The sequence below is a fragment of the Elephantulus edwardii genome, unplaced genomic scaffold, assembly GCF_000299155.1.
Source record: "Elephantulus edwardii isolate Elephantulus edwardi_28Jun2011 unplaced genomic scaffold, EleEdw1.0 scaffold00255, whole genome shotgun sequence".
NCBI classification, from domain to species: Eukaryota; Metazoa; Chordata; class Mammalia; order Macroscelidea; family Macroscelididae; genus Elephantulus; species Elephantulus edwardii.
The window spans coordinates 2,253,829-2,277,770 of record NW_006400005.1 but is presented as its reverse complement, the minus strand read 5'-3'; the positions used below and the strand labels follow the sequence as shown (position 1 = coordinate 2,277,770).

General features: G+C 37.0%; 1 protein-coding gene across 1 annotated transcript in view; it reads right to left on the bottom strand.

The window, feature by feature from the left end:
• The window catches only part of RIMS1 (regulating synaptic membrane exocytosis 1), a 701,348-nt gene that overhangs the window by 552,795 nt on the left and 124,611 nt on the right, over positions 1 to 23,942 (bottom strand). The window contains exon 2 of the mRNA XM_006899387.1: positions 4,207 to 4,287. Coding sequence (XP_006899449.1) covers positions 4,207 to 4,287 — 81 coding nt within the window. The remainder of the gene's footprint in view (positions 1 to 4,206; positions 4,288 to 23,942) is intronic.

Genomic DNA, 23,942 nt, shown 5'->3' with positions numbered 1-23,942 from the left:
ACAGAGAGGACTAAATCTCAAAGCTACATAGTTTCAGAATTTAAAAAAATTGGATTATATATTTTTTTTTTGAGGAGTGAATGAAATTAATAATTAATTACAGGACAAACAGCTGATTTATAAATATAAACACCAAAACATGCTGAACGAAATTAACATTGTAGACTGCAAGCTTCCTCACTTCAAAATGAACTATAACAAAGCAACTTCTACAGTGTGGTATTAGCATGAGGCCAACTACATTGATCAACAGAATAAAGCTGAGAGTCTAAAAATAAATATATATACATCTATGGTCAATTGATTTTCATTGTAGATACTAAAGCAATTCAACAAAAGAAAACAGCCTCTTCAACAAACAAGGCTGGGACAACTCAACCACGTACATAAGAATAAAAAGGGGGGGCTTACTTCACATATTTAAAAACTAACTAAAAAATGTATCAAAAACCTAAATGTAAAACAATTAGAACATAGGGATAAATCTCATGAATATGAATTTAATAAGGTTTTCTTAAATATGATAGCAAAACCACAAGCAACAAATGAAAAACACATAAATGTAACTTCATCTAAATTAAAACATGTTTCAAAGGCACTAAAAGGAAAATGAAAAGATAATTTACTAAGTGAGAGTAAATATTTACAAATCATCTATCTGACTAAGTTCCCTATCTCCTATTCCTCACTTAAAGCCTCCAACATCCATGACTGAGACTAAGGAACACTTAAATATTTCTCATACTCAAAAATGCAAGATCATTTTGAAAAACACAGCAATGAGCAAGTTCATAATAAAATACAATACTTAAAGTAAAATCAAAGAGGAGACACAAAACGCATATTTCTTTCTCCTTGAGGATTAATATAACACTGTTTCTCTTTTCCTCTTCTGCAAACCACAGCTAAACTCGCACTCACATCCATACACATCAACACTCACCCACCCATAAATGCAAATACATATATACACAAACAGCCTCCAGCAATGAGTATATGCTCGAAATTATTTTAGAACTTGGAACCTGCCATTTTGAATTGGGTAACTAGTCTCTTCCATCTAAAGGTTGTACCCTAATCTTGCTTACCTACTAATTATCACTCAAAATCCATGCCAGCTGCTGCAAACTCTTCTTGCAAATACTTCCCTGATCACACCAACCTCACACACACACACAAATTGTTCTTTTTTAAAAAGTGTCTTACTATATAATTCATTTGATTATATAACTCTGCCCAACTTGTCTGTAAAGCCTTAAGACTGGGATTCTATCTCATTTATCTCTGTATCTGAAACTTGGGGAATAACAAGCCTAAGACTAAATCTGTTGAATTCCTTTAACATTTTGATTTATTTATTACCATGATTAAGTGAGGATAACTCATGTATCACACTTAAACTATGACAGAGTGATATTTTACTAATAAATGAAAGTACTACCTGAATAGTTTATATGCAGTTATTAAAATATTAAATATATTGACAAAATACGAAGACTTGTATGATAGGAAATAGCAAACAACACAAACACTGTCATTCTGCTTCCTATCTGTCTACCTCTCTCCATCCTTATGCACTGAGCTCTTTGCAAAAGGCATATACATTCACTGTCTACTTCTCCTGACTTCTCATCCCCTAAACGCTAAGGAAATCCAGCATTTGTGCCCATTTATATGATAAAAAGAGCTGTGACAAATGCCTCCAATGACCTCTAGATTCCCAAATCTCAAGAACACCTTTTTTATTATTAATTTTAATGAACATTTACAGAGATTTTTTATTTCCATTCATTCATTGTTGCACTTTTCTCCCCACCCCCACCCCCATCCCAGTTTGCTCTTCTCTTTGAAAAGTAAAAGAAAAATTTCTTCATTGGTATACAATCCCCCCACAACCTCCCACCCCCCACCTCAAGTATACTCCACTCTGCAACCATTTCCTGAGTTTCTGCTACATTTGACACTGGTGTCTATTTCTTTCCAATTCCTATTCTGCTTTGGCTTTTGGTTTTCCCAATTCTTTAACTATTATTTCTTAGCTGCACTGGTAGGCCTTCCTCCTTTATCCATTATTAAGCATTGCTTATACTTGGGTTCTCCCCATTATTTTTCCCCCTGACTTCATTTCATTTTGTGATGTTATCTACTTAACTATTGAACAAAGTTCCAAGTTTGTATCATAAAACGTTCATTAGATTCCACATATTCACTGTATCAAATTATTAACCCATCACTACCCACCTATTTATAAAATATTTTGACATATATTTTAATTCCACATCATGTTGGCATCATCAAACACTTAAATCATATTTAATCTGGTATCCATCACCCTTAAGTAAATTCTGACTAATAGAGACCCTCTTTGGGGTTTTCTGGGCTGTAAATCTGTATGGGAAGAGAAGGTCCATCATTCTCTTATGCAACAGCTAGTAGGCTAGAAATGTTAACCATCTGGTTAGCAGCAAGATGCATTATCCACTATACCACAAAGACTCTTTCCTAACACACTAATCTGATTTCCTCACTCTTGGACTATACTCACCTGTATTCAATATAGTATTAATTTCTTTGTCACTCAGCTTCTAAAATGTCTCTAGCTTCTATGGGGCAAGACCTTACTACCTTTTCTGGACTATTACAAAAATCTGTTACTTGATTTGCATGTTTCTTATCCATATAACATCAATTCCCTATTTTCCTTATTTCTATAAAAATAAACAATATAGATTTTATATATAAATATATACATATGGTACAATTATGACTACAGTTATATTCCTCTACTAATTAAAATCCACAGTGCACAATAACTAAATACTGTGTTTATTAATTTCTTCTCAGTCCATTTCCTACAAACACTGATCAACAGCCTAAAACCCCTGTCCAGTCTCTCTTCTACAATCTCCTGTGACACTTTCATACCAGTCTAGAAATTTCTTTGGATGTGGAGGGTAGTACTCACTCTATAGGGAATTATAATAGAAATAAGAAATTAAGAGCAAAGCAGTAGTAGTAGTAATTAGTAGTAACAGTAATAGTAGTCTTCAAGCTACGTAAAGGGATGTGTATCATTTTCATAAGAAAAGCACAGCATTCTTAGCAGAGGCACTATCACAGATGAGACTACAAAGAGCTTGAAGTTACTTCTACTAAATCACCTCATCAGAGGGTCTTTTAGGTATAGTCCACTAGTCCCTTATAAGTTATAGCGAATTTCCACATAAATTCGTGAAGTTTATAAAGCAAAACAAGCAAATACTAAGTTACAGTCTTGGAAGGAGGGATGGAAATTTTGTTGTGTGCACCCAATGTAAAACAGCTATGGATATGAGTGAGACCAATTAAACAGGAACCTCAATATATGAAGTATTTTAAAATCAGTGCTATTCTTCAAGGAAAACTAATTTCCTAGAAATTGTTTAAACAAATGTTTTCTAATACCTAGAACATTAAGATGGAAAGCAAGGACCATCAGGCATCTATACATTACCAAGTAAATTAATCTTAGCAGGAAAATGTTACTGTTTTCTTTCCTTTAGCGTACTTCTCTTCTGGGATTGGCTTTGTCAGGCTCTCTTTGTAGCAATGTAAAGCTCTTTCCATCTCATTCAGAATCCCTATTTGAATGTGTTTACTTACTTGCTTGCCTCTCCACTCTCCTGCTGTGCTTGACAGTAAGCCATTTAACCACATACTAGTACTGACACATCATGATTCAATGATAGTTAAAATGCTGGATAAAGAATCTACTCCCTAAGAATGTATGCTGTCTGCAAAAATGCCATATGAAGGTGGGTAAGCAACTACTTATATCTGTTTTCCCTGTGCATTCTTCTCTCCTCAGCGGGCCCCACTTTCCTCACTGTGTCTCTCTTCTCTAATGCCACATTCCCTAGCATATCTACATTCCAACCTACAGAACACAAAACTGTGGCCATTCTAAGAGTCCTAAAATGTGTGTTCCTTTCTGATACCTATCCAGTATGTCACAGGAGGTACTATTTAACATTAAAATACTTAACACAGAGCTCATGTTTCTCCCCAGATCATTTTAGTCTCATTCAATAGTTGTCTTTTCATCACAAAGATACCAGGGTAGCTAAAGTGCCTATTTCCCACATGCACTGTGAATTAACAAATCTGTAACGAGTGAGATGTGTAAGAGACGACATTTTCAGTCAATAAAGCCAATGCCATACTCACGGTGAAGGTTGGTGGGGCTGGTTTTCAGCATTTCTTGGTGTTTTGCAGGCAGCAGGCTTCGCCATGTCCCTGACAACACACCTGGGGCGCATGATAGACAGCACAATGCACTATTAATTATAAAAAGGGTAGAGCACATCTGGACATTATACATGGTACTGAAAACCCAGTCTAAAGGCAGGTCTTTGGCAGCCCCATCCATATTAACCTATAGGGGCCCTAAGGTAGGACTTAGAGTCAGCCATCTCCGACCCAGACCTCCAAGAGCTCAATGAAACCCAAATAAAACCTCTTCTAGCCTCAGTGTGATTGTTCTTTAAACATCAATAAAGCCACTCCTAGCAGCTTTCACCACAGAAAAAGTGCTATTGAAAGTTCTGGCCTCATCAGCTGAAGATATCAGAACACAATAAACACAATAGGAATAGTTTTGTTTTGATATGTTAAAGGACAATATTTTTTGTAGCAAGGGCTAATTTTTACTAAAAGATATGGACCTTTGTTTCACACCATTTATTACCACACAAGTGGTCTTCTTTGAGAGGATAAAAAAAGAGATTTCAAAACATCCCCTAGATTAAAAATTCAAAGACAGTAAAAATAAGAAGAAAATGTTCATATTTAAAGTGTGTGTGTGTGTGTGTGTGAGAGAGAGAGAGAGAGAGAGAGAGAGAGAGAGAGAGAGAGAGAGAAGGAGGAGGAGGAGGAGGGGTGAGAGAGAAGAGGGGAGAGGGGAAGAAAGGGAGGATAGAGAGAGAGAGAATCTCAAAAAAAGTGAAAAGAAAAATTCTTTGTCTCTTTAGTTTTAGGTCACAGAATAAACAAATGCAGAAGGTGGGCTCTGTAATATACCTCAGAGGGGCATACTCTGAGGAAAGGAGATAATAATCCTCACCTAAACAGGGCTTAGATAGCACTGGAGATAGGCATTAGCATTAGCAGGTATCAGAAAACAACCCCCTGTGAGGCTGTGCTCAGATAAACCAAATATGCCTCCACCTTAAAAGCTTTAAAGTAAACACTGCTTTGAGTCAGGAAGCTTAGGTTTAAAAGCTAACCCCCTATCTTAAACTTTGCTAAAAGGAAAGACCTTTAGGACTCAGGATCTTAAAGCATAAATTTGGTTATTAAGAATTTCCATGGAGACTGCTAGACGTTTGACCACACTGGTAACATTTAAAGCCAGCCATGCTCTTCCAGTGTGGATCACTTGTGAGGCTGTGCCAGATAGACAGTTTCTCAGAACTAAAAAGCTGCATGGCAAAGTTCTCCACTTCTGAAAGAAATTATACAGGGAAACGTGGACACGACGCACAAAAACGTGCACACACACACTGCCCATTCTAAACAAAGTTAAATGAGACTTAAATCAATATATAACACGAGGAGAAAAGAAAAACTATGCCATTTCAATGCTTCAAACCTCTTCCTCTGGGCTAAGTCTTTTGGCTTTTTTTTTTCTTTAAAGTGGTTACTGACTAGAGCAGATGCTAAACTCTTACTAGTCAAGAGGTAGGAGATTAAAACCTCCACAGGAACTATGTTTTGTTTGTTGGTTTGAGTTGTCATTGTGGGGTTCCTCCAATTTTAAGGGGGAACAGCTATTCAGACATAAGCATTAAAAGAATATCCAGGAAGGCAGGATTATTCAAAAAGCAATATATTGGGATTTCTGATATCTGAAATAGTAATCTGACTTACACAAAGTGCAATGCCCAGTAAGTGTAATTTCACTGCACTTGAAAATCTTTATTCATTTCCACTCAACTAAAAATACTATCCATATAACATGTTTAATCTTATTTTCACTTGTTTATGAAAATATCTGAAATAGTAAGTTTGGGGAAAAAATTAAGAATTCTACCTATAAAAGGACTTCAATCTTTGTATCTAACCCCCCTTGATTTCTCTCTAAAATCACAAGTACTTAAAAAGCCATCACTTACAGAAAAGAAACCTGTCACCTTAAACCGACACCGATGTGACTATTTTCTAATAAATATGATGGCATCAGACAATAGCAATGTAGGGTTTGTAAGTTAAACATTTCTTATTTTGTTCTTCTGAGAGACGGGCCATGTCTGTATAAGAACATTCAAATCTATTCTCAACCTCTTAGTGGTTTAGGATTTCTTTTTTTCTTTTTCTTGCTGTGTATGGTCAAATCAGATCTGACTGGCGCAGGAGGAGATTGCCCCTCTTTCTCCAGCAGAGCATCTGGTGGATTCGAACTGCATTCTTTCAGGACTGCAGCGCAGCTTCTTGCCAGTAGGCCACCAGAGCTCCCTTGGTGGCTTAAGATTTTAATAACTAGTATGCTTTTTCTGTCTGCATAAGCTATAGAAGATGAGCCTTAAAATTATAAATACAAATACAATGGCCTTCAAAAACAGTATCTTTAGAATCAAGTATTGAGTTCTAAAAATAGACATAGATCTTCAAAATAACATATTTGGAATTAATTTTAACATACTATAAAAAAGAAACTATCATAATTTTTTAGCAACGTATGTTAAAAGGTTATTTATGTTCCATATTAACATATATTCCAACTACAAGAGAGGCATGATAGAGCTAGATAGTAAGTCTGAATTTTGACAGAATTATTTGCTTCAGGCTTAAATATCCAACAAATTTGAGAGAACTTTTAAACTTATAACAATATTTATTCTTAAATGTTCTGATTTAGTTCCTTTCTAGTTTAATTTTATTTGCTGTCATTTTTGTTATTTGCTGTTGAGCTGGAACTGACTCACAGCTAATCCTCCAGTTTTCCAGAGGCTGTGAATTGCATCAGAGTAAACTGCTCATCTTTCTCTCTCAGAGCAGTTGGTGGATTCAACCTGCCTGCCTTTGGGTTGTCAGCACAACTCCTTATCCACTAGGCCACCAGAGCACCATAAATTAAGGATTGTTGTTATTGTTGAGTACTGTTGAACCAACCCATAGCTGACCCTCCAGTAGACTTTCTGAGGCAGTTATTGCATGGGAAGACACTGCTCATCCTTCTTTTGCAGAGCAGCTGGTAGATTCGAACGATGTGTGTTCAGGATTACAGTGTAGATTCTTACCAAAAAAACCAAACCAAACCAAAGAAACAAACCACAATACTTTTTAAGATAGACTTTTGTTATCTATCTTGGATTATCAACACTTCTTTAAAATTAGAAAGAAATTAATATGTCTACCCCATTACTGTCTGAAGCTTAATGTTCTGACAGCTCTAATGTATGGAAATGTTTAGTCACAGCAATTTCCATTGTTAACCATGCATTACAATAATATTATAAAACTCATTAGAATAATGGAAACTCTTCATACTTTAAGAAACAATGATACTTTAGCATGTTGCAATTTTTAAAGAGCTATCTCTGGATTATTTACTTCTTCAGCCAGACATAAAGGGACTACAATGTTGCCACAAAGCTCATTTCCCAGAATTGCCAAGGAATGAAGGACCAGTAGGTCAAGGGTTTAACCTCTTATTCTTTGCAACCTCTTTAATTACTCATGAATTTATTAGAGAGTAACTCTTTTGGTCTTCAAACTGCTTTTGAGCATTCTCTCCTTACTCAAACATCACTCGATATTCATGTAAATGAGACATTCTGCAACCACCTCAGGGGATTGCTCCTCCTGACTTCGCCCTCAGAGCTTCTGGGTTTTATGAATGAGTGCAATCAATGTGATGAATGGCTGCCAACTGCCCACTCAGCCACTTCTACTCTTCCGCACACGTACACACGGGAGAAACTTGAATTGCCACAAGCCTGCAGATGAGGCTTATGGTAAGGCTTTCATTTCTTCGTACAGGAACTAAATGTGCTTCCAGATACTTAGAGTATGTGAATTAAAAATTCTAAATGCCTTCAAAAAACATAATTTACATAATTACTTTCTCTCTTTTGAGTTTCCATTTTGGTGCCTGTAATCATACCCATCCCTCTCCTCTTAGCCTCTTGGGGGAGGGGGGAGAAACTCTTATTTTATGCATTTATCTGAATTTGAACTTTATCCAGATGGTTCTATCTTTCACAAGTAATATAAGGAAACTGCACTAACCTCTGAACCAGTAGATAAAGACATGCTTAGATTTTGTGTTTAACCTTAAGGTTTTTGTATTTAACATAATTTTTCCTATCATCACCGGACACTATTACACCACTCCCCAAGTATTGTTGTATTCCTTCGTATTTGATATGCTCACATGTACTGAGAAGCAGTGAAAATAACCAAAGTTTCAGAAAAGTACACATTTTTTCAAATATGCAGTCTTTTGATTTGTTAATCTTTGATTAATAATATATAAAAAGATCACTCTGGATTCATACCATCATGAACACACATAATCTTGTCTAAAAATGCATTAAACAAGGAAAAATATATACGAGTAGATCTCAAGGACTGCAGCTGGTCATCCTTTGCTTCTAAACATCCTTATTGACTTTTTAAGTCCTACAATGTGGTATTAACCCTCAAAACCCAATGCTGTAAAGCCAGAACCAACTCATAGCTAACCATCTACTAGGATTCCAAGACCTTAAACTGTACAGGACAAGCAGGTTCTTCTTTCTCTCTTGGAACCATACCTGGAATTTAAGAAAGATCTAGGTCTTCAGGCCAATACTTTCTTCATGACTAAAGAAACTCAGCATTTTTATTTGAATTCTAATAAATATTTCAAAATTAGCATTTTTTTAAAATTAGCATTTTTAAAATGGAACTCTTGATCTTATTCCTCTACACCTGATCTTCCAGTAGTTGTGGCAAACTTGGTTCTGTGTCATTCTGTTTATCCAGCTAGATAAGCCAAAAACTTGGGACTTGACTTCTCCTTTCCGTTCACACTTCACACTTTACACCACTTCCACCTCTATTTCTCAAATCTGTTCAGAATCAACTTCTTACCTCTTCCCTATTTCCATCCAGTTGAAGCCAACATCATCTTTTATTTGGATCCTCACAACAAAATTTGAACTGGTCTCTATCACTTCCTTTCAGAGTTTCTCTTTCTGGAATCTATTCTTAACACAACCAGGGTGGTTCTTTTGAAAGCAAAATCTGATCATAATTCCTAATGTCAAAATCTTGCAATCATTTTCCCAGTTTACTCACAATAAAATGCCAGAGTCCTCAAAGCATATTCTAATCTCCCATAAAACTCAGCATCATCTTTTCTTACTCCATTTCCCTACTATGCAAAACGCTGTCTCACGGTTATTCCCCAAACACAGCAAGGATGATGCTGCATTAGGATCTTTACACCAGCTAGCTTGCTTTCTGGAATGCTCATCCACAATATGAGCATGATTAAACCATTTATTTTTTTCAAGTGCTTGCTAAAATAACATATATTGATGTTTGCTGCTCTCATCAAACACCTATACAATAATATGTTCCCTACACTGCACCCTCATACTTTTATTATTCCCTAATATTCCCTGTGCCCAACTACTAAAGTATGAGCTCTTCAGGGACAGGGGTCATTGTTTAGTTTATAGATGTATAGCAAGTGTCTATAATAGTTTTCAACATTTAACAGACTCTTACTACATACTTGCTACAGAATGGATAAAGCTGAAGAGATTAAAAAGCTTTCCATTTTGATTCACAGTCAAATAATGTGATTCAGAGTGGAATCTAAGTAACAGGTTTTTCAGAGATTATGGGTATTCCTGTGCAAAATGTATCATATATAAAGTTATTATGATTTATAGAATTTATGGTCTTAAAAATTCCATTAAACTATTTTTTATGTTCAATTAAAATCTATTTCCTTTCTGAACATACAATAAAGGTATTTCCCAGAATACAAATGATTTAGCAGAAGGGACTTTTTAACAGCAAATAATTATTTTGAATTATGTAACTTCTGGTATACCAACACTTTATGAAATAAAACCTTGTAAGAATTGTAAATGAAATAACTTATTATGACTAAAGAGGAAAAAATCAATCATTTTTCTGATTTTTCTAATCAACGTAAGAGATACAAGAACTCCCATTTATTTAGTACTTTTATGTGCCAACACATACACAGTATAAATGTACTTCATGTAATATTCACACTGTTCTGTAACATTTAAATGGCTGTTCCATTTGACAGATGAGAAAATGTGGCTATAAAAGTCACGTTATTTATCCAAGGCAATGGTAAAAAGTGTATGTGTATTATTTTTTTTAAGGAACTCTTGTTTAATTTAAATATAGGATTGCTAACTCCATGGAATGAAGGAAATTGGAATCACAATGTACAAGACCCTTCGAAGGCAGCCAGAATAATGTGTGATTCTGTCCTCCTTTATTTTTTATTGTATTAATTTTTAATTAATTAATTTTAACGAAAGTTTACAGACTTTGGATCTGCATTCATTCATTGTTCCACTTTTCCCCCCTCTCCAACCTCCCCCATCCCAGTTCACTCTTCTCTTTGAAAAGTCAAAGAAAAATTATTTCATTGTTGTACAATCCCTCCCCCCTAGTCCACGTCATAACAGCAGTAAGAGAGATGCAAATCAAAACCATAATGAGATACCATCTCACTCCAGTAGCAGTGGCAAAGTTTAACAGGACAGCAAGCAATAAATGTTGGAGAGGATGTAGAGAGATAGGAATTCTCATATACTAACATACTGTTGGTGGGATTGTAAAATGGTATAAGAACTCTGCAAGGCAGTTTGGCACCTCCTCAAAAAGTTGAACATAGATACTCCATCTGATTCAGCTATTCCACTGCTTCGAATATGCCCTGAGAGAATGAGAACTGAGGCACAAATGGAGACTTGTACAACAATGTTCATAGCAGCATCATTTGCCATCTCAAGAATATGGAAACAACCCAGATGTCCAACCAGAAGCAAACAGATTGAGGAGTTGTGGTACATTCACACAATGGAATACTACACAGCACACAGGAACAAAGATTTTGTAAATTATTACCTAACTTGGGAGGGTCTGGAGGGCATTACGCTGAGTGAACTAACTCAGACCTATAAGGACAAATATTGTATAAAATATTATTGTAGAATGATTATGAGGATCCAAAGTGGGTGAGGGTGGAAGCAGAGGGATAAAGATGTGCAGGGGGAGTGGGATTAACAGTGGGGTTGTACAATTTGATGAGCGGGGGGAATGAGGGAAATTGGAAGAATCTGGCCTGAAAAAAATAGTGCATTCTAATTTTGTAAATAAACTAGTAAAATAATTTTAAAAATATTTAAAAAGAGGTGAATCAATAAAGCATTCATTCCAATAAAAAAAAAGAAAATCTTAAACAAAGGACTTATCTCTAAAATTTATGGAAATCTTCTAAATTTAAACCAGACAAAATTTAAACAATCCAATTAAAAAATGGTCTGAGGATATCAACAGTCCACCAAAGAAGACACACAGACAGCCAATAAATAGATCAGAAAATGCACTCTGCTAACACAGGACCCTCCCTCAGGTTTCCAACTAACAGAGGACCCTTCCTCAGGTTTCCCAGGCTGTAAATTCTTACAGGATGAGATGACTCTTCTTTTCTTCCACAGAACAGCTGGTAGATCTAAACTTTCAGTTAGAATCCTGAGACACAAGACACTCAACCTTGACACTACAGAACTCAAATAAAACAAAACAAAACACCCTCAAACTCACCACTGTTAAGTCAGTTCTGACTCCTAGAAACCCTTCAACGGGTTTCTGAGGCTGTAAATCAAAAGAAAGCAAACTTCCTATCTTCCTCAGTAAGAGGTGCTGATAAATTAGAACTTCTGAAGGTGTGGGCCTTTTGGTTAACAGTGCAACATCCCATGGCTCTGCCATCAGAACTCCCTTATTAGCACAAAGATGTAACTCCAAACAGCAATAAGACACCATCTCATCTCAGCAATAACAACATATTTCAGTAAGACAGAAAACAATATATGCAGGGGAGGGTGTGGGGAAGTCTGGAAATCTTATACTTTCCTGGAGGAATTACAATGGTGCAGCTATGGTGCCTCCTTAAAAAGCTAGAAATAGAAACACTATTTGATCCAGCAATCTCACTTCTATAGATATGTTGTGGTTGTTGTTGATTGGCTTCAAGTCGAGCACAAGTCATAGCCACACAATGAACAAAAGCCTTGAAGCCTTTCTATAGCCATTGATATTTATCAAAGTGTATAGCCCATTCCAAATATATATGGGCTGGGACATAAACAGATAAATGCCCATACCCATTGCAATTATTTACAATAGCAATGAGATGGAAACAACCGAAGTGTTCATTAGCATATGAATGGATAATATGTACATACATATAAAAGAATACTGGGAAGCCACAGGATAACAAAGAATTCATGACCACCACCTAAAACGGATGAGCCTAGAGGACATTATGTTGAGTGCAATAAGTTAAACACAAAAAGACAAATATAGTGTGAGTTCACTATTACACTTACATATTTAAGGTAAGGAAAGGTGCATAAACAGAAAAAAAAAAAACAGGATAGGAAGGGAGGGGGAAGGGAGAAAAACGAATAGATTTATTGTTGAGGAGAAGTTGGTGGATTCGAACCACTTTCCTTTGGGTTGGCAGCAGAACTCCTTACCAGAACTCCCTAATGGGCACATGTTGTTAGGTACCATCAAGTTGAGTATGTCTTATAATGATCCTATGAACAATAGACCTGAACCCTGTCCGGTCCTGTGCCATCCTCATCATCTCTGACACACTTGAGCCCACTTCTGCAGTCACTATGTCAATTCATCTCGTCGGGGGATTTTCCTCTCTTCCTTTGACCCTCCTTTTCAAGCACAATGCTCCTTCTGATGTCTCTCCTAGCGACGTGCCCAAAGTAAGAGAAATGACTCCTTGTTTTTGCCTCCAAAGCACACACTGGTTGCACTTTTTCCAAGACATATCTATTTATTCTTTTGCAGACATACAGTAAGTATTAAAATCGAGGGGCTAAATGGAACAGTGGAGGGAAAATTCACTTTGAAGCCAAATAGATTTTTATTCAAATCTTGACTTATTTTTGTCTTTTCTTGAGTGATTTTACACTAATAATCTCTTCAATACAGCTTTCCCTATACATCGCAGGTGACTCAATGACACCTAACAATAATAACATACTATGACAGGTTTGGAAGCAGGAGTGGCATCCACTTCCTAAACAACATGCCTCTGGAACTTCTATGAACTGTGGTAAATGTCGATAGTTGTGGAAGGGCTTCAGGCCTTTTGTTCATAGGGTCACTATGAGTTGTGCTCGACTAGAAGGCAATCAACAACATCATCAGTAGAACAATGGTGGAGGTAGGATATTGAGGAGGCTAACCTAGAATTATAGAGAGACATTAAGACTATTGCTAATACTTCAAAAACTGAAATGCAAAGCAGGTCATTCAGTACTTAGGGGGAAAATTTACAAAAGAAAAATCCTCAAGAAATCTAAAAAGATAAAAGATGCATGTAAATGCATTTGAAAAAAAAATCTTCACATATTTTTTTCAAAGGAGGCCTTCAAAAGTAATGCTCTGCTTTCCATCTACAAAAACTAGAAGAAAATATAAAAATATGATTTAAAAAACAATTTACATAAAAAAGTTTATATTTATGTTGACTTAACAAGTATGATGCCTGTTATCCAAAAGATGAAGATGAAACAGTGAATATACTAAATCAGAAAAGGAAAATTAATGTTATTTTTCAAAAAACTAGAAGCCCTAATACAAATCAGCAGGGCCAGTTATTCCCTGATGTGCACTCAGGGAACCCTCAGCAGCCACATCCAAGTAGTTTTTATTTTCAATAAGACATGGAGGACAGGCAAAGAAGGTTACTAATTATAAGAAAAGGGAATCCAGTTGGCCCTTTTTTTACAATGACTGATGAGGGCTGCTGAACCTCCCTTGAAGAGGCCAGGAAGTTATTCACAAAGCCAGACAGAAAGGCTAGGATTCTAAAATAAAGGTGGTAGCTAGATAAAGATGCATTACAGAAATTAATGGATGATTTTACATTTGAGGAAAACAAATTATTCAAACCATGATAAGAAAGAAAATAACAGGTAAAAAAAGTCAAGTCCCTAGTCTTTCTGGATTATTCAAACATACCCTAGTTTATCATCCCTCGGCTTCAGAATCTTAATAGGTTTAGTTCTACATGGTTTTACTATAATTCCCAAGATTTAAAGACCAATTAACCTCTTTTAATCCAAGCTATTTTTATCACCATAATTAGTTACTTTCTCCATTCAACAACTCTTGAAATATTTAAATACCTTTGGAGCTATATTTGCTCCCCTCCTTCATCACATTCTCCAGTTTACATTTCTGCTTAGTAATCTATTTGCATTCTCCAAAAGCCACCTGCTGTTTGAAAAACAACCTGTGAAAAACTGTAGTACCAGATACTACCTTTGCTAAACCTACAAGGCAGAACCTTTGTTCTTTCAACAAGGAGGAAAAAAATTAAAGAGCCATCTGATAAGAAGTAAGACATTTCAAATGGAAGAAAGTTATCACAGTTAAATATATCAAAGGCATTGCCTCAGTTACCTAATTCTGCCATTCAGAACTATCATGTCAAGTAGATGTCTAACAAATAGACACTGATGTTTTCACTGTTTCGGACCATCAGGCACCATGGAGTTATAATGACCTTCTGAACAACAGAATGAAATATTGTTCAACCCTGTGTCATCTCCATAACTGCTTCTGCACTTGCACCCACTGTTGCATCTACTGTATCAATTCATGTCCCTGGATTGGTATCTCACAGTTTGTTATTGTGTTAGGTGCCATTTGGCATAAGTACGACTCACAGCAACCCCGTGAACAGCCAGTCTGCATCCTGTATTCTCACCATCTCTAACACACTAGAACTCATGGCTGATGTCTTCTTGTCAATGCATCTCATTGGACATCTTTGTCTCCTTCGCTGACTCAGAGATCTGCAGGCATCTGTGGAGGCAGCTGTGGCCCCTCTATGGGTCCTGAGCAGTAGTGTGGAGGTCTGTAAGCATTGATGAGGAGGCCCAGCTGAAGCCCTGCTGTACTACAGAAGCCCTGGGATCTCACAGTTTAGGACGCTAGAAATATGAACGCAGATTAAGAGGAACATTGCAAAGAGTACTGGGGTACGGGGAGGTGATGGGGGAGAGAGGAAATCGTGCAACAATGTGTGACTATTATAAAAACAATAAAATGAACTGGGGAGGGAGGAAAATGTGTAACAATGAATGAAAATCCAACTTCTTTGTAAATTTTTGTTAAAATCACAATCAAAATGAAACATTTTAATACAGAAATAAGAACGCAGGGCACCAATTCTAAGAAAAAGCTTTCTGTCCTCTCTGGAGGAAAATCCTTGTCCCAGCTTTTCTGATTTTCCTTGGTGATCTCCATGTGGCATATATATTCTCCTCCCTCTGCGCTCCTTTGCCTGTATCCACTCAGCTCTTCTTAGTGCTCAAAACTAACTGTCTCAAGACACACGCGATACAGACATTGTCTCACTGACCTATCAAATAGACCTCTGTTCCAAAGTACTAGTGCATACCCATGTACAATATTTAGAATATTTACAATATTTACTCAGGATGAGGAGGGGATGCTAGGCAATTCAATGAGTAGCAAGCATCAGTTAAATGTGGCTTTAAATCCTATTTTGAATTCTCCAAGGCTTGTAAATTATGAGGGAGGATCAAGCACATGGAGATCAAGTGTTGATAGGGGGAAAAGTTAACCAAAAATGGAGCTAAAGAATATAGGAAACTTTCAGAAGGAGCTTAACTGAGGAAAGAAATAATAAAGGAATTCATTAAGATCTTCTTTATACCTATGGACATAAGGGAAGAAGTTAGCCACTGGGAAAGGAGAAAATGGAGAAGAAAGAAGGAAAAAAGGAAAAGACAGAAGAATGAGTCAAGGATGAGGCAGCCATACTTCTGAGGAGATGGTGACAGATGCTATGTAACAAACGTCTCACCTTTCATTTGGTGATAACTACCTAGCTGATTTTCTCTCAAAGAATATCTTTGCTGGCATAATCTCTATGTGGTCCCATTTTTTTTTTAATAATTTGGAGATAGAAAAGAATTCACCTCTTCCACTTCAGTTTATCTTCCTATCTTGACTCCTGAAGTCAGAAACTTCTGTTCAAACCTATTTTCCCATGAACTATTTCAGAGAGCTCCCTCCTACCAACCATTATCCACTAAAAAACTAGCTATGTTTTCATCAATAATTGGAATACAAAGTAATAAAAGTAAGAACACGTTGAAAGTTTCTTCTTTTGCTTACTGGGTACACGGATAAAGGAGCCTTACACTTCTTGTGCTTCCAACTTCTCTAAAATGAAGTACCGTTGGATGGTGTAATAGATTAAATATTGGGCAGCTCACCAAAAGGCCAAGAGTTCCAACTCACCAGCCACTCTAACAGTTAATGAGGAGACAGTCCACTTCTTTAAAGAGTTAGAGTTTTGGAAACCTCATGGAGGATCACTGTGAGTTGCAAGTGATTTGTAGGCTGTGAAGTGGGACGAGGCTGGGTGCTGCACATCCTATCTGCTTCCAAATCTTCCTCTTTTTTCTCTCTAGATCTCGTTGATCTATGTTTATTTGAGCTGTTTAGGTAAATACATTTAAGCCTTTCCAAAAACTTAGTCTTTTCAATACAGAGAGAATAAAAAAGGGAACAAAGAGTAAAAAACCCCAAGAATAACAAGTGACAGTAATTAGGGAGAACCTCAGAGAATTGAAACATCGAGTGTCCTCTGGCAATGGAGGAAAACATAGGCTAGATGACAGGATTCCACGTGTTCTGTTCTTCAGGGACCAATGAGAGATGGTGTCCCTGTCTAGAACACATAAAGTGGGCTCCACTCTGCACAAAGGAAACCCGTACCCTTCTTTTCCTCTAAGTATATTGGTCTAAAAGTGAGTAAGACTCTAATCCTAAATTATCTTAAGGAGAAAAATATTCCCAGACGTAAGTTCAATTTTCACTAACAGAAAAACAGCTCTAGCAGATCGTGTTAGCTCACCGACTGGTGCCTCAGAGCTCAGCCGTTTAGTCTGTATGGAGTTGTGCGGCTAATTCAAAGGCCATGCCCCACGGGGGGTTTGAACCCATTAGAGGTTCAGCTGGAGAAGACGGGCAATTAATTTCCTCTCATGTAATTTACAACCTCATAAACACAAATGGGTTGCTCTGAATAGGAACCTAACTCCACAGCAGTGAGTTAATGAAACACCAAGATATGATAAATGAGCCGATGACGGAACTAGAAGCATGTGCAGTTTGTAGCAGCTGGTAGATTCAAACTGCTGACTTTGGGGTTAGCAGTGCAATACATAATGCACCATGCCACCAGAGCTCCAACTATGGAGCTTTTTGTTGTTGTTGTTTATCGTCAAGTCAGAACTGACTCACAGCTGATCTGATCCCCTGGTGGGTTTTCAGAAGCAGTTAATGTCACAGGAGAAGATTGCTCAACCGTCTCCCACAGAGCAGCTGGTAGATTTGAACCTTGGGCCTTCGAGATTAAAGCACAGTTTCTTACCACTAGACCACCAGGCTCATTATTATGGTGCTTGGTACTCAGTAATTGAGTTAACAAATTAACACTTTTAAGTTATAATTTTGCATGATATTTCTTTCTAGGAAAGCCATCCACACTTGAATAAAACACTGAATACAACTGTGGAATACGTTTTACAATTTATTGTCATTAAAATTTTGAAAAAGTCACTCATTAAAAATGAACCTACATAAATTTGTGATAGCCTTTACTCAGTATCCTCCTGCCATGTTTCAATGCTGTTGTTGTTATGTGTCATCAAGTCACATGAGCCTCATAGCAACCCTATGTACACAGCTCTGAAGCAGGCTCTATCCTGAGCAGATCTCACTTGCTCCAATACACCTAATGCCATTGCCCCAGTTACTGTGTCAATCCATCTTATCCAGGGCCTTCCTCTCCTGTGCTGTCCCTCCACACTTGTGAGCATGATGTCCTTCCTTCTCCAAGGACTGGTCTCTCCTGGCCTCATGTCCAAAGTATGTGAGACAGAGTTTCAAATTCCTAGCCTCCAAGGAGAAACTTGGTTTCACCCTCTCCAAGGCAAACCAATTTGTTCTCCTGGTAGTCTAATGCTATACAAGTGTAACAGAATTTTCAGGTATAGATTGTCTGCAGTTTAAATCCATCAGTTCCCGGGAAGTTTGTCATTCTGGTGTCATGTATGTTGCTGTGATGATGGCAGTAAAGTCACCAGTACTTCAAATAAGACCAGAGTAAACCATGACAAACTACGGATAAAAATACAAAAATTAGGAGTTGCAGCACTAAACTATGCTTGTGTACAGCCTGTACATAAACCAAGTAGCAACCAGTCAACAGAACAAAGAGACACGGCATGATTTAAAATTACAAAAAGGTGTATGTCAAGGTGTTATCCCTTCACCTTCTGTCTTTCTTATCTAGTGCTGTTATAACAGAGACCCCACAAATGATTGGCTTTAATAAAGAGAAACAGACTCTCTCACAGTTTAGAAGACTAGAAGTTTCATTGTTGGCTCTAAAGGAAGAATTTATCTCTCAATGTATGTAAGAATTTCCCTGCATAAGAACATGAATCTAAAGGATGTACCTACCTTATGTCCAGATCTTCTTGATAGTACTGAGCTTGCTCTCTCTAAGCTCACTTTCCTTTTAATTCTTGTAATACAGGGTACAGCCCAGAAAAACATCCCTAACAAATAAGTGTGTTGCATCTTAACCACTTTACAATGTATTGGCTGATCAGATTTTGTCATTACATGATTCCTGATTCATCAATATCACATTGTTGTTATTGTGTATCATCAAGTCAGAAACAACTCATAGATGAGCCCCCAGTGGGTTTTCAGAGAGACAGGAAATCACAGAAGAGACTGTCATCCTTCTCCCATTGACCCATTGAGTGGCTGGTGGATTTGAACCCTGGGCCTCAGGGATTGCAGTGTAGCTTCTTACCAGGATGTCAGCAGAGGTTAGGATTTAGAGCCAATAGCAAAATTACATAATAATGGCAATCCTGACTTAGCCATGATGATACATTCTTTTGGGGGACAGAATATATTCCATGATGCTAAACCTATCCAATCTGAATATTGAATAAAGAAGTCAAACTGGCATATATAAAGAAACTGGCATCAGAGTTGGAGGAAGACTCTTAAAAAGCTGCAATATGCAGATGATGCAACCTTGTTTGATAAGAACAAAGAAAACTTACAGCACTTACAGATGAAGATCAAAGACGACAGTCTTCAGTATGTAGAATACCTCAATATAAAAAAAAAACAATCCTCATAATTGGGCAAACAAGCACTATCATGATAAAAGGACAAGAGGTTGAAATTGTCAAAGATTTCATTTTACTGGGATCCATAAACAGCAGTCCTGGGGGTAGCAACCGTCAAGAAATCAAATAGGGTAGTATGACATTAAGCAAATTCACTGCAAGAGACCGCCTGGCCACATTCAAGGTAAAGATGTCAGTCGAAGTCTAGAGCACACCTGACCATCAGTTCATATATATAAGAAAGATGTTATGATGAATATGGAAGACTGAAGAAAAATGGATTCCACAGAATGGCGGTGAATTGATGAAGAATCGCTCACTCACTGACTGTCACCAAATCCTTTCCCTTGTAAACTCACACACCTTCCAATTCCTATCTCCTAGGCAATGAATTATGCCTAGTACCAAGTGCCCAACATTCTCACTTTCTCCAGTGGATGATAAATCAATCAACCCCTATGGTTGTCTTTTTTGAAGGAGCTCTTGAATTCACCTGTTTTATTTAACTCTACTTCCAATCTCTGTCTCAAATGAACTGCTCAAGTGGTCATCTTCAAGCTCCATTTCCTCTTATTTGCAGATATGACACTGTACCAAAAGCATACACAACTTTCTAACTCCAGGCTATTTCATCATGTTTCCCTTATTCACGAACATCTTTCTCTTCATTTCTAACAATGTTGTTGTTGTAGTTGTTGTTATGTCCTGACAAGTTGCTTGTGACTCATAGTGACCCTTTGACAATAGCCCTGAAACCTGCTCTATCCTGTGTCAACTTTACAGTCTCTGACACACCTACCTTCATTTCCCCACTCATTGTATTAGTCCCTCCTTGTAACATGCCCAAAGCATGTCAGACGAAGCCCCAGAATCCTTGCTTCCAAGGAGTAGCTGGTTTAACCCTCTCCAGGATTAATCTGTTTGTTTTCTTGGCAGTCCATGGTACATTCAATACTCTTCTCCAGCACCACAGCTCAAAGGCATCAGTTTGCTTTCTACATCTCTAGTCCTGGTCCACCTTTCTGACACATAGCAAGTATTTGCAAAGACTATGGCCTGGATCAGGTGCACCTTAAGTCTCCAGATTGGTATCGCTGCTCCTCAGTATTCTGGAGAGGTCCCTGACAACATACTTTCCCAATGCAATTCATATTTTAATTCAGGTAAATCTATCTCACACTTTCAGAGCATGTATTTTTTCCATTCTCATCTCCATCCCATATGCCATTTTTCTTATACAAATGGTCTTCCCCCTTCATTCTCCAGTACTTATTGATCTTTTCAAAACCCCACTCAAATATACTAAATTCCAAGCTAGGGGCTCTCACTATTATCTCACCAGCATCTTCTCAAAAAAAGTACTTATACGAGTATAAAGAATCTTAAATAGCTAGTGTCAAGTACTAGAAAGAAGTTTAAAAAATATCTGCTTTGGAGATAGCATGTTGAAATGTACCAGCTGGGAAGTAATAATGATTATGACATCATTGTATATCAGTACACCTCAATTCACTTCACTTCAGTTTGCTACCAGTTGCTCAATTATTTCTTTTTAGCCCCATGTTCCAGAGAAACTAATCTATCTCGTTTCACTGCTTTTGGTTACTAACTTACGTAAGAGTTATTTCGAGGTTGTGTAATATTTTCATTTAGGTCCACATGAAGGAGTATAAACTTGAATGTTGATAGCCCTCTCTCACAGCCAGATCATATAAAAAGGCCAATTGACAGAGACATTATCTATGAGTGATTTCCAGTCTTTGTCATATATTGATCCAGTGGCACCAAGCTGATCTCCAGTCATAGTGATTCTTCATCAGGTTTCTTTTCTAGGGCTTAAATCTAATTTTTAATTTTTTTGTGTGTTTTTGTATAATAATTCCTTTACATTATGCTTCATTAATATATATTGTGTTTTACACAATCTTTCATTTACTTTGTGTTTCATACAACCATTCATATACATTACATCTACAAATTTTACATTTTCTTTTAATTGGTTTGCCCACAAAGTTTATATACATTGTGTTTCACACTATTCTTCATTCACATGGTGTTTAATACAATTATTCTCATACATTATGTTTTATAAAATTAATCACCATTGGACCTTGCCCATCATTACCCTGTCTTTTCGTCTGGATCCTCCCCATTTGCTCCCCCCACTCCACCAGCCAAGCTGTACAGCCATGTGGTTTCACCTCTACCTCACCCCTCTGCTCCCTCCCTGCTCACCCCCTCTTGAGTTCTTGTGAATGTTTTATTAGTTATCTTTCCACTTTTACAATAATGGTCTTATGCAGTATTTGTCCTCATGAGACTGCATTAGTTTATGCAGCACAATGCTCTCCCGCCTCTTCTAAGTTATGTAGTATTTTTTTCAAAATGGTTGCACAACTGATGAATTTGAACTGCCAATCTTCTGACTGGCAGTACAACATGCTATGCACTATATCATCAGGGCTTTTTATTGTCAGATATTATAATCATCTATAAAAGTTTTTAAGGAACAAATTGTTTAGGATCCAGTTTAGGCATACAGATCTGAGGTTTGGACAGAAAATATTTCATATTATTAGTTCTCCCAAATGATTCTAATGTGGCCATGCAGTCACGTGAAACTGCTAATGAAAGAATGAGCCATTTATCTTAGATCATCAGAAAACTTTCCTTAGAGGATGCTAAACCACAAAAGTCTCCATAATCTGAACCACATCAGTGTAGTTCCTCATAAAATGCCTCTCCTTGAATTGTAATTTAATGTTAACACTCAGATTTTATTATGATACATTCATGAAATAAATTATCATTGATGTCTGTTTTGGTCTTTATTGTCATACAATAGTGAGGTAACTACAACATCAATTTGAGTCTTTTATATAAAAGGAAACATTACTTCTAAAATTTACTTTCAAGAAGCATGTCATTCCTTTTCCTTTATAAAAACTATAAAGTTTCATTAGGTCAGGACTGCAAAAATGTTCAGAAGACAAGGGAAAATTTTGCATAACTTGGTTTGACAATCATGTGTATAATATCATTGTTCTTCTTGATCTTAAATTTCCATTTATACTTTATTAATTAGGGCATTCTGGTGGGTTAATGGTAAGTAGTTGTGCTGTCAGCTCAGAGGCACACAGTTCAAATCTATCTGAGCCACAGAAGAGAGACAGGCAAACTTCTCCAATGCAATTTACTGCCTCAGAATACTCACTAGAGGATCAGCCATGGGTCAGTTCCACTTGATGGTACATAATTACATAACAATATTTTACAGCAAATCCTTCTGAGAAGAGAAAAATTTATAGGAATAAAAAAGAATTAAAAATCCAACAATATAAAATTCTAAAGTGTTTTTCTCTTACAGAAAAAACTGTTAACAAACGCAATTCTCCTCATGTTTGAAAATTACATGTGCTTTAGGTAGCAGCCTAGTGGACCAACAAATATGTGTAGTGAAAACCCAGCCCATGGCTGCTGAGCTGATTCTCACTCTTGGCAACCCTCCACTGCTTGGGTTTCCAAGGCTGTAAATCTTAATGGGCAGATACTGCCCATCTTTCACTCGCAAAGCCTTAGATGGATTTAAATCACTGCTTTTTCCGTTAACAGTGCAGAAATCAATGTACTGCACCACCACAGCATCGAATATCTTCTTGTTGATGATGTTGCTGTGTATCATCAGGTCAGAATGGATTTATAAAGAGCCATCCAGTAGGCTTTCAGAGGCAGAAGATCTTATAGAAATGCTTGCCCATCTTTCTCTTGTGGAGCAACTGGTGGATTTAAGCCACGTGCCTTTGGGTTGACAGCACAGCTCCTTAAAACTAAGCCACCAGAGCTCCCTCTTTTCCTCCCCCCCCTTTTTTTTTGAGAGCCTTACATTTCCATTTTTTTTAGTTTGCATACAATAATTCCTTTATATTGTGTTTCATTCATGTACATTGTGTTTTATACAATCTTTAGTTTACATTGTTTCAATCATTCACATATATTGTATTTTATATCAATTGCTACACATCTATGCCGATTATTACCCCATCTTATCTAGTCCCATTGAATCTTTCCTATTCCTTCACACACACCCAGCATCCACGTACTAAATGCTGCTGTCTTAGTGATTTCAACCCTTTAATTTTCACCGTTCTCTTACCCCTTTCTCCCATAACCATTTGGGACATTTATACACATCCTACTAGTTATCTTCCCATTTTTACAAAAAGGGTCTTATGAAATATTTGTCTAGTATGTGGCAGTGGATGAAGGATTGGCCATCCACTTCTGAAATAGCAGGCCTCTGAAAACCCTATGTACAATATTTAGATAACAGAGATGGCAAAGGAGGTTGAGTTTTCAAGCATGGAAATACAAAGGAAGAGGAACAGTTGTAAGCAGACACTGGTGATTGGGACA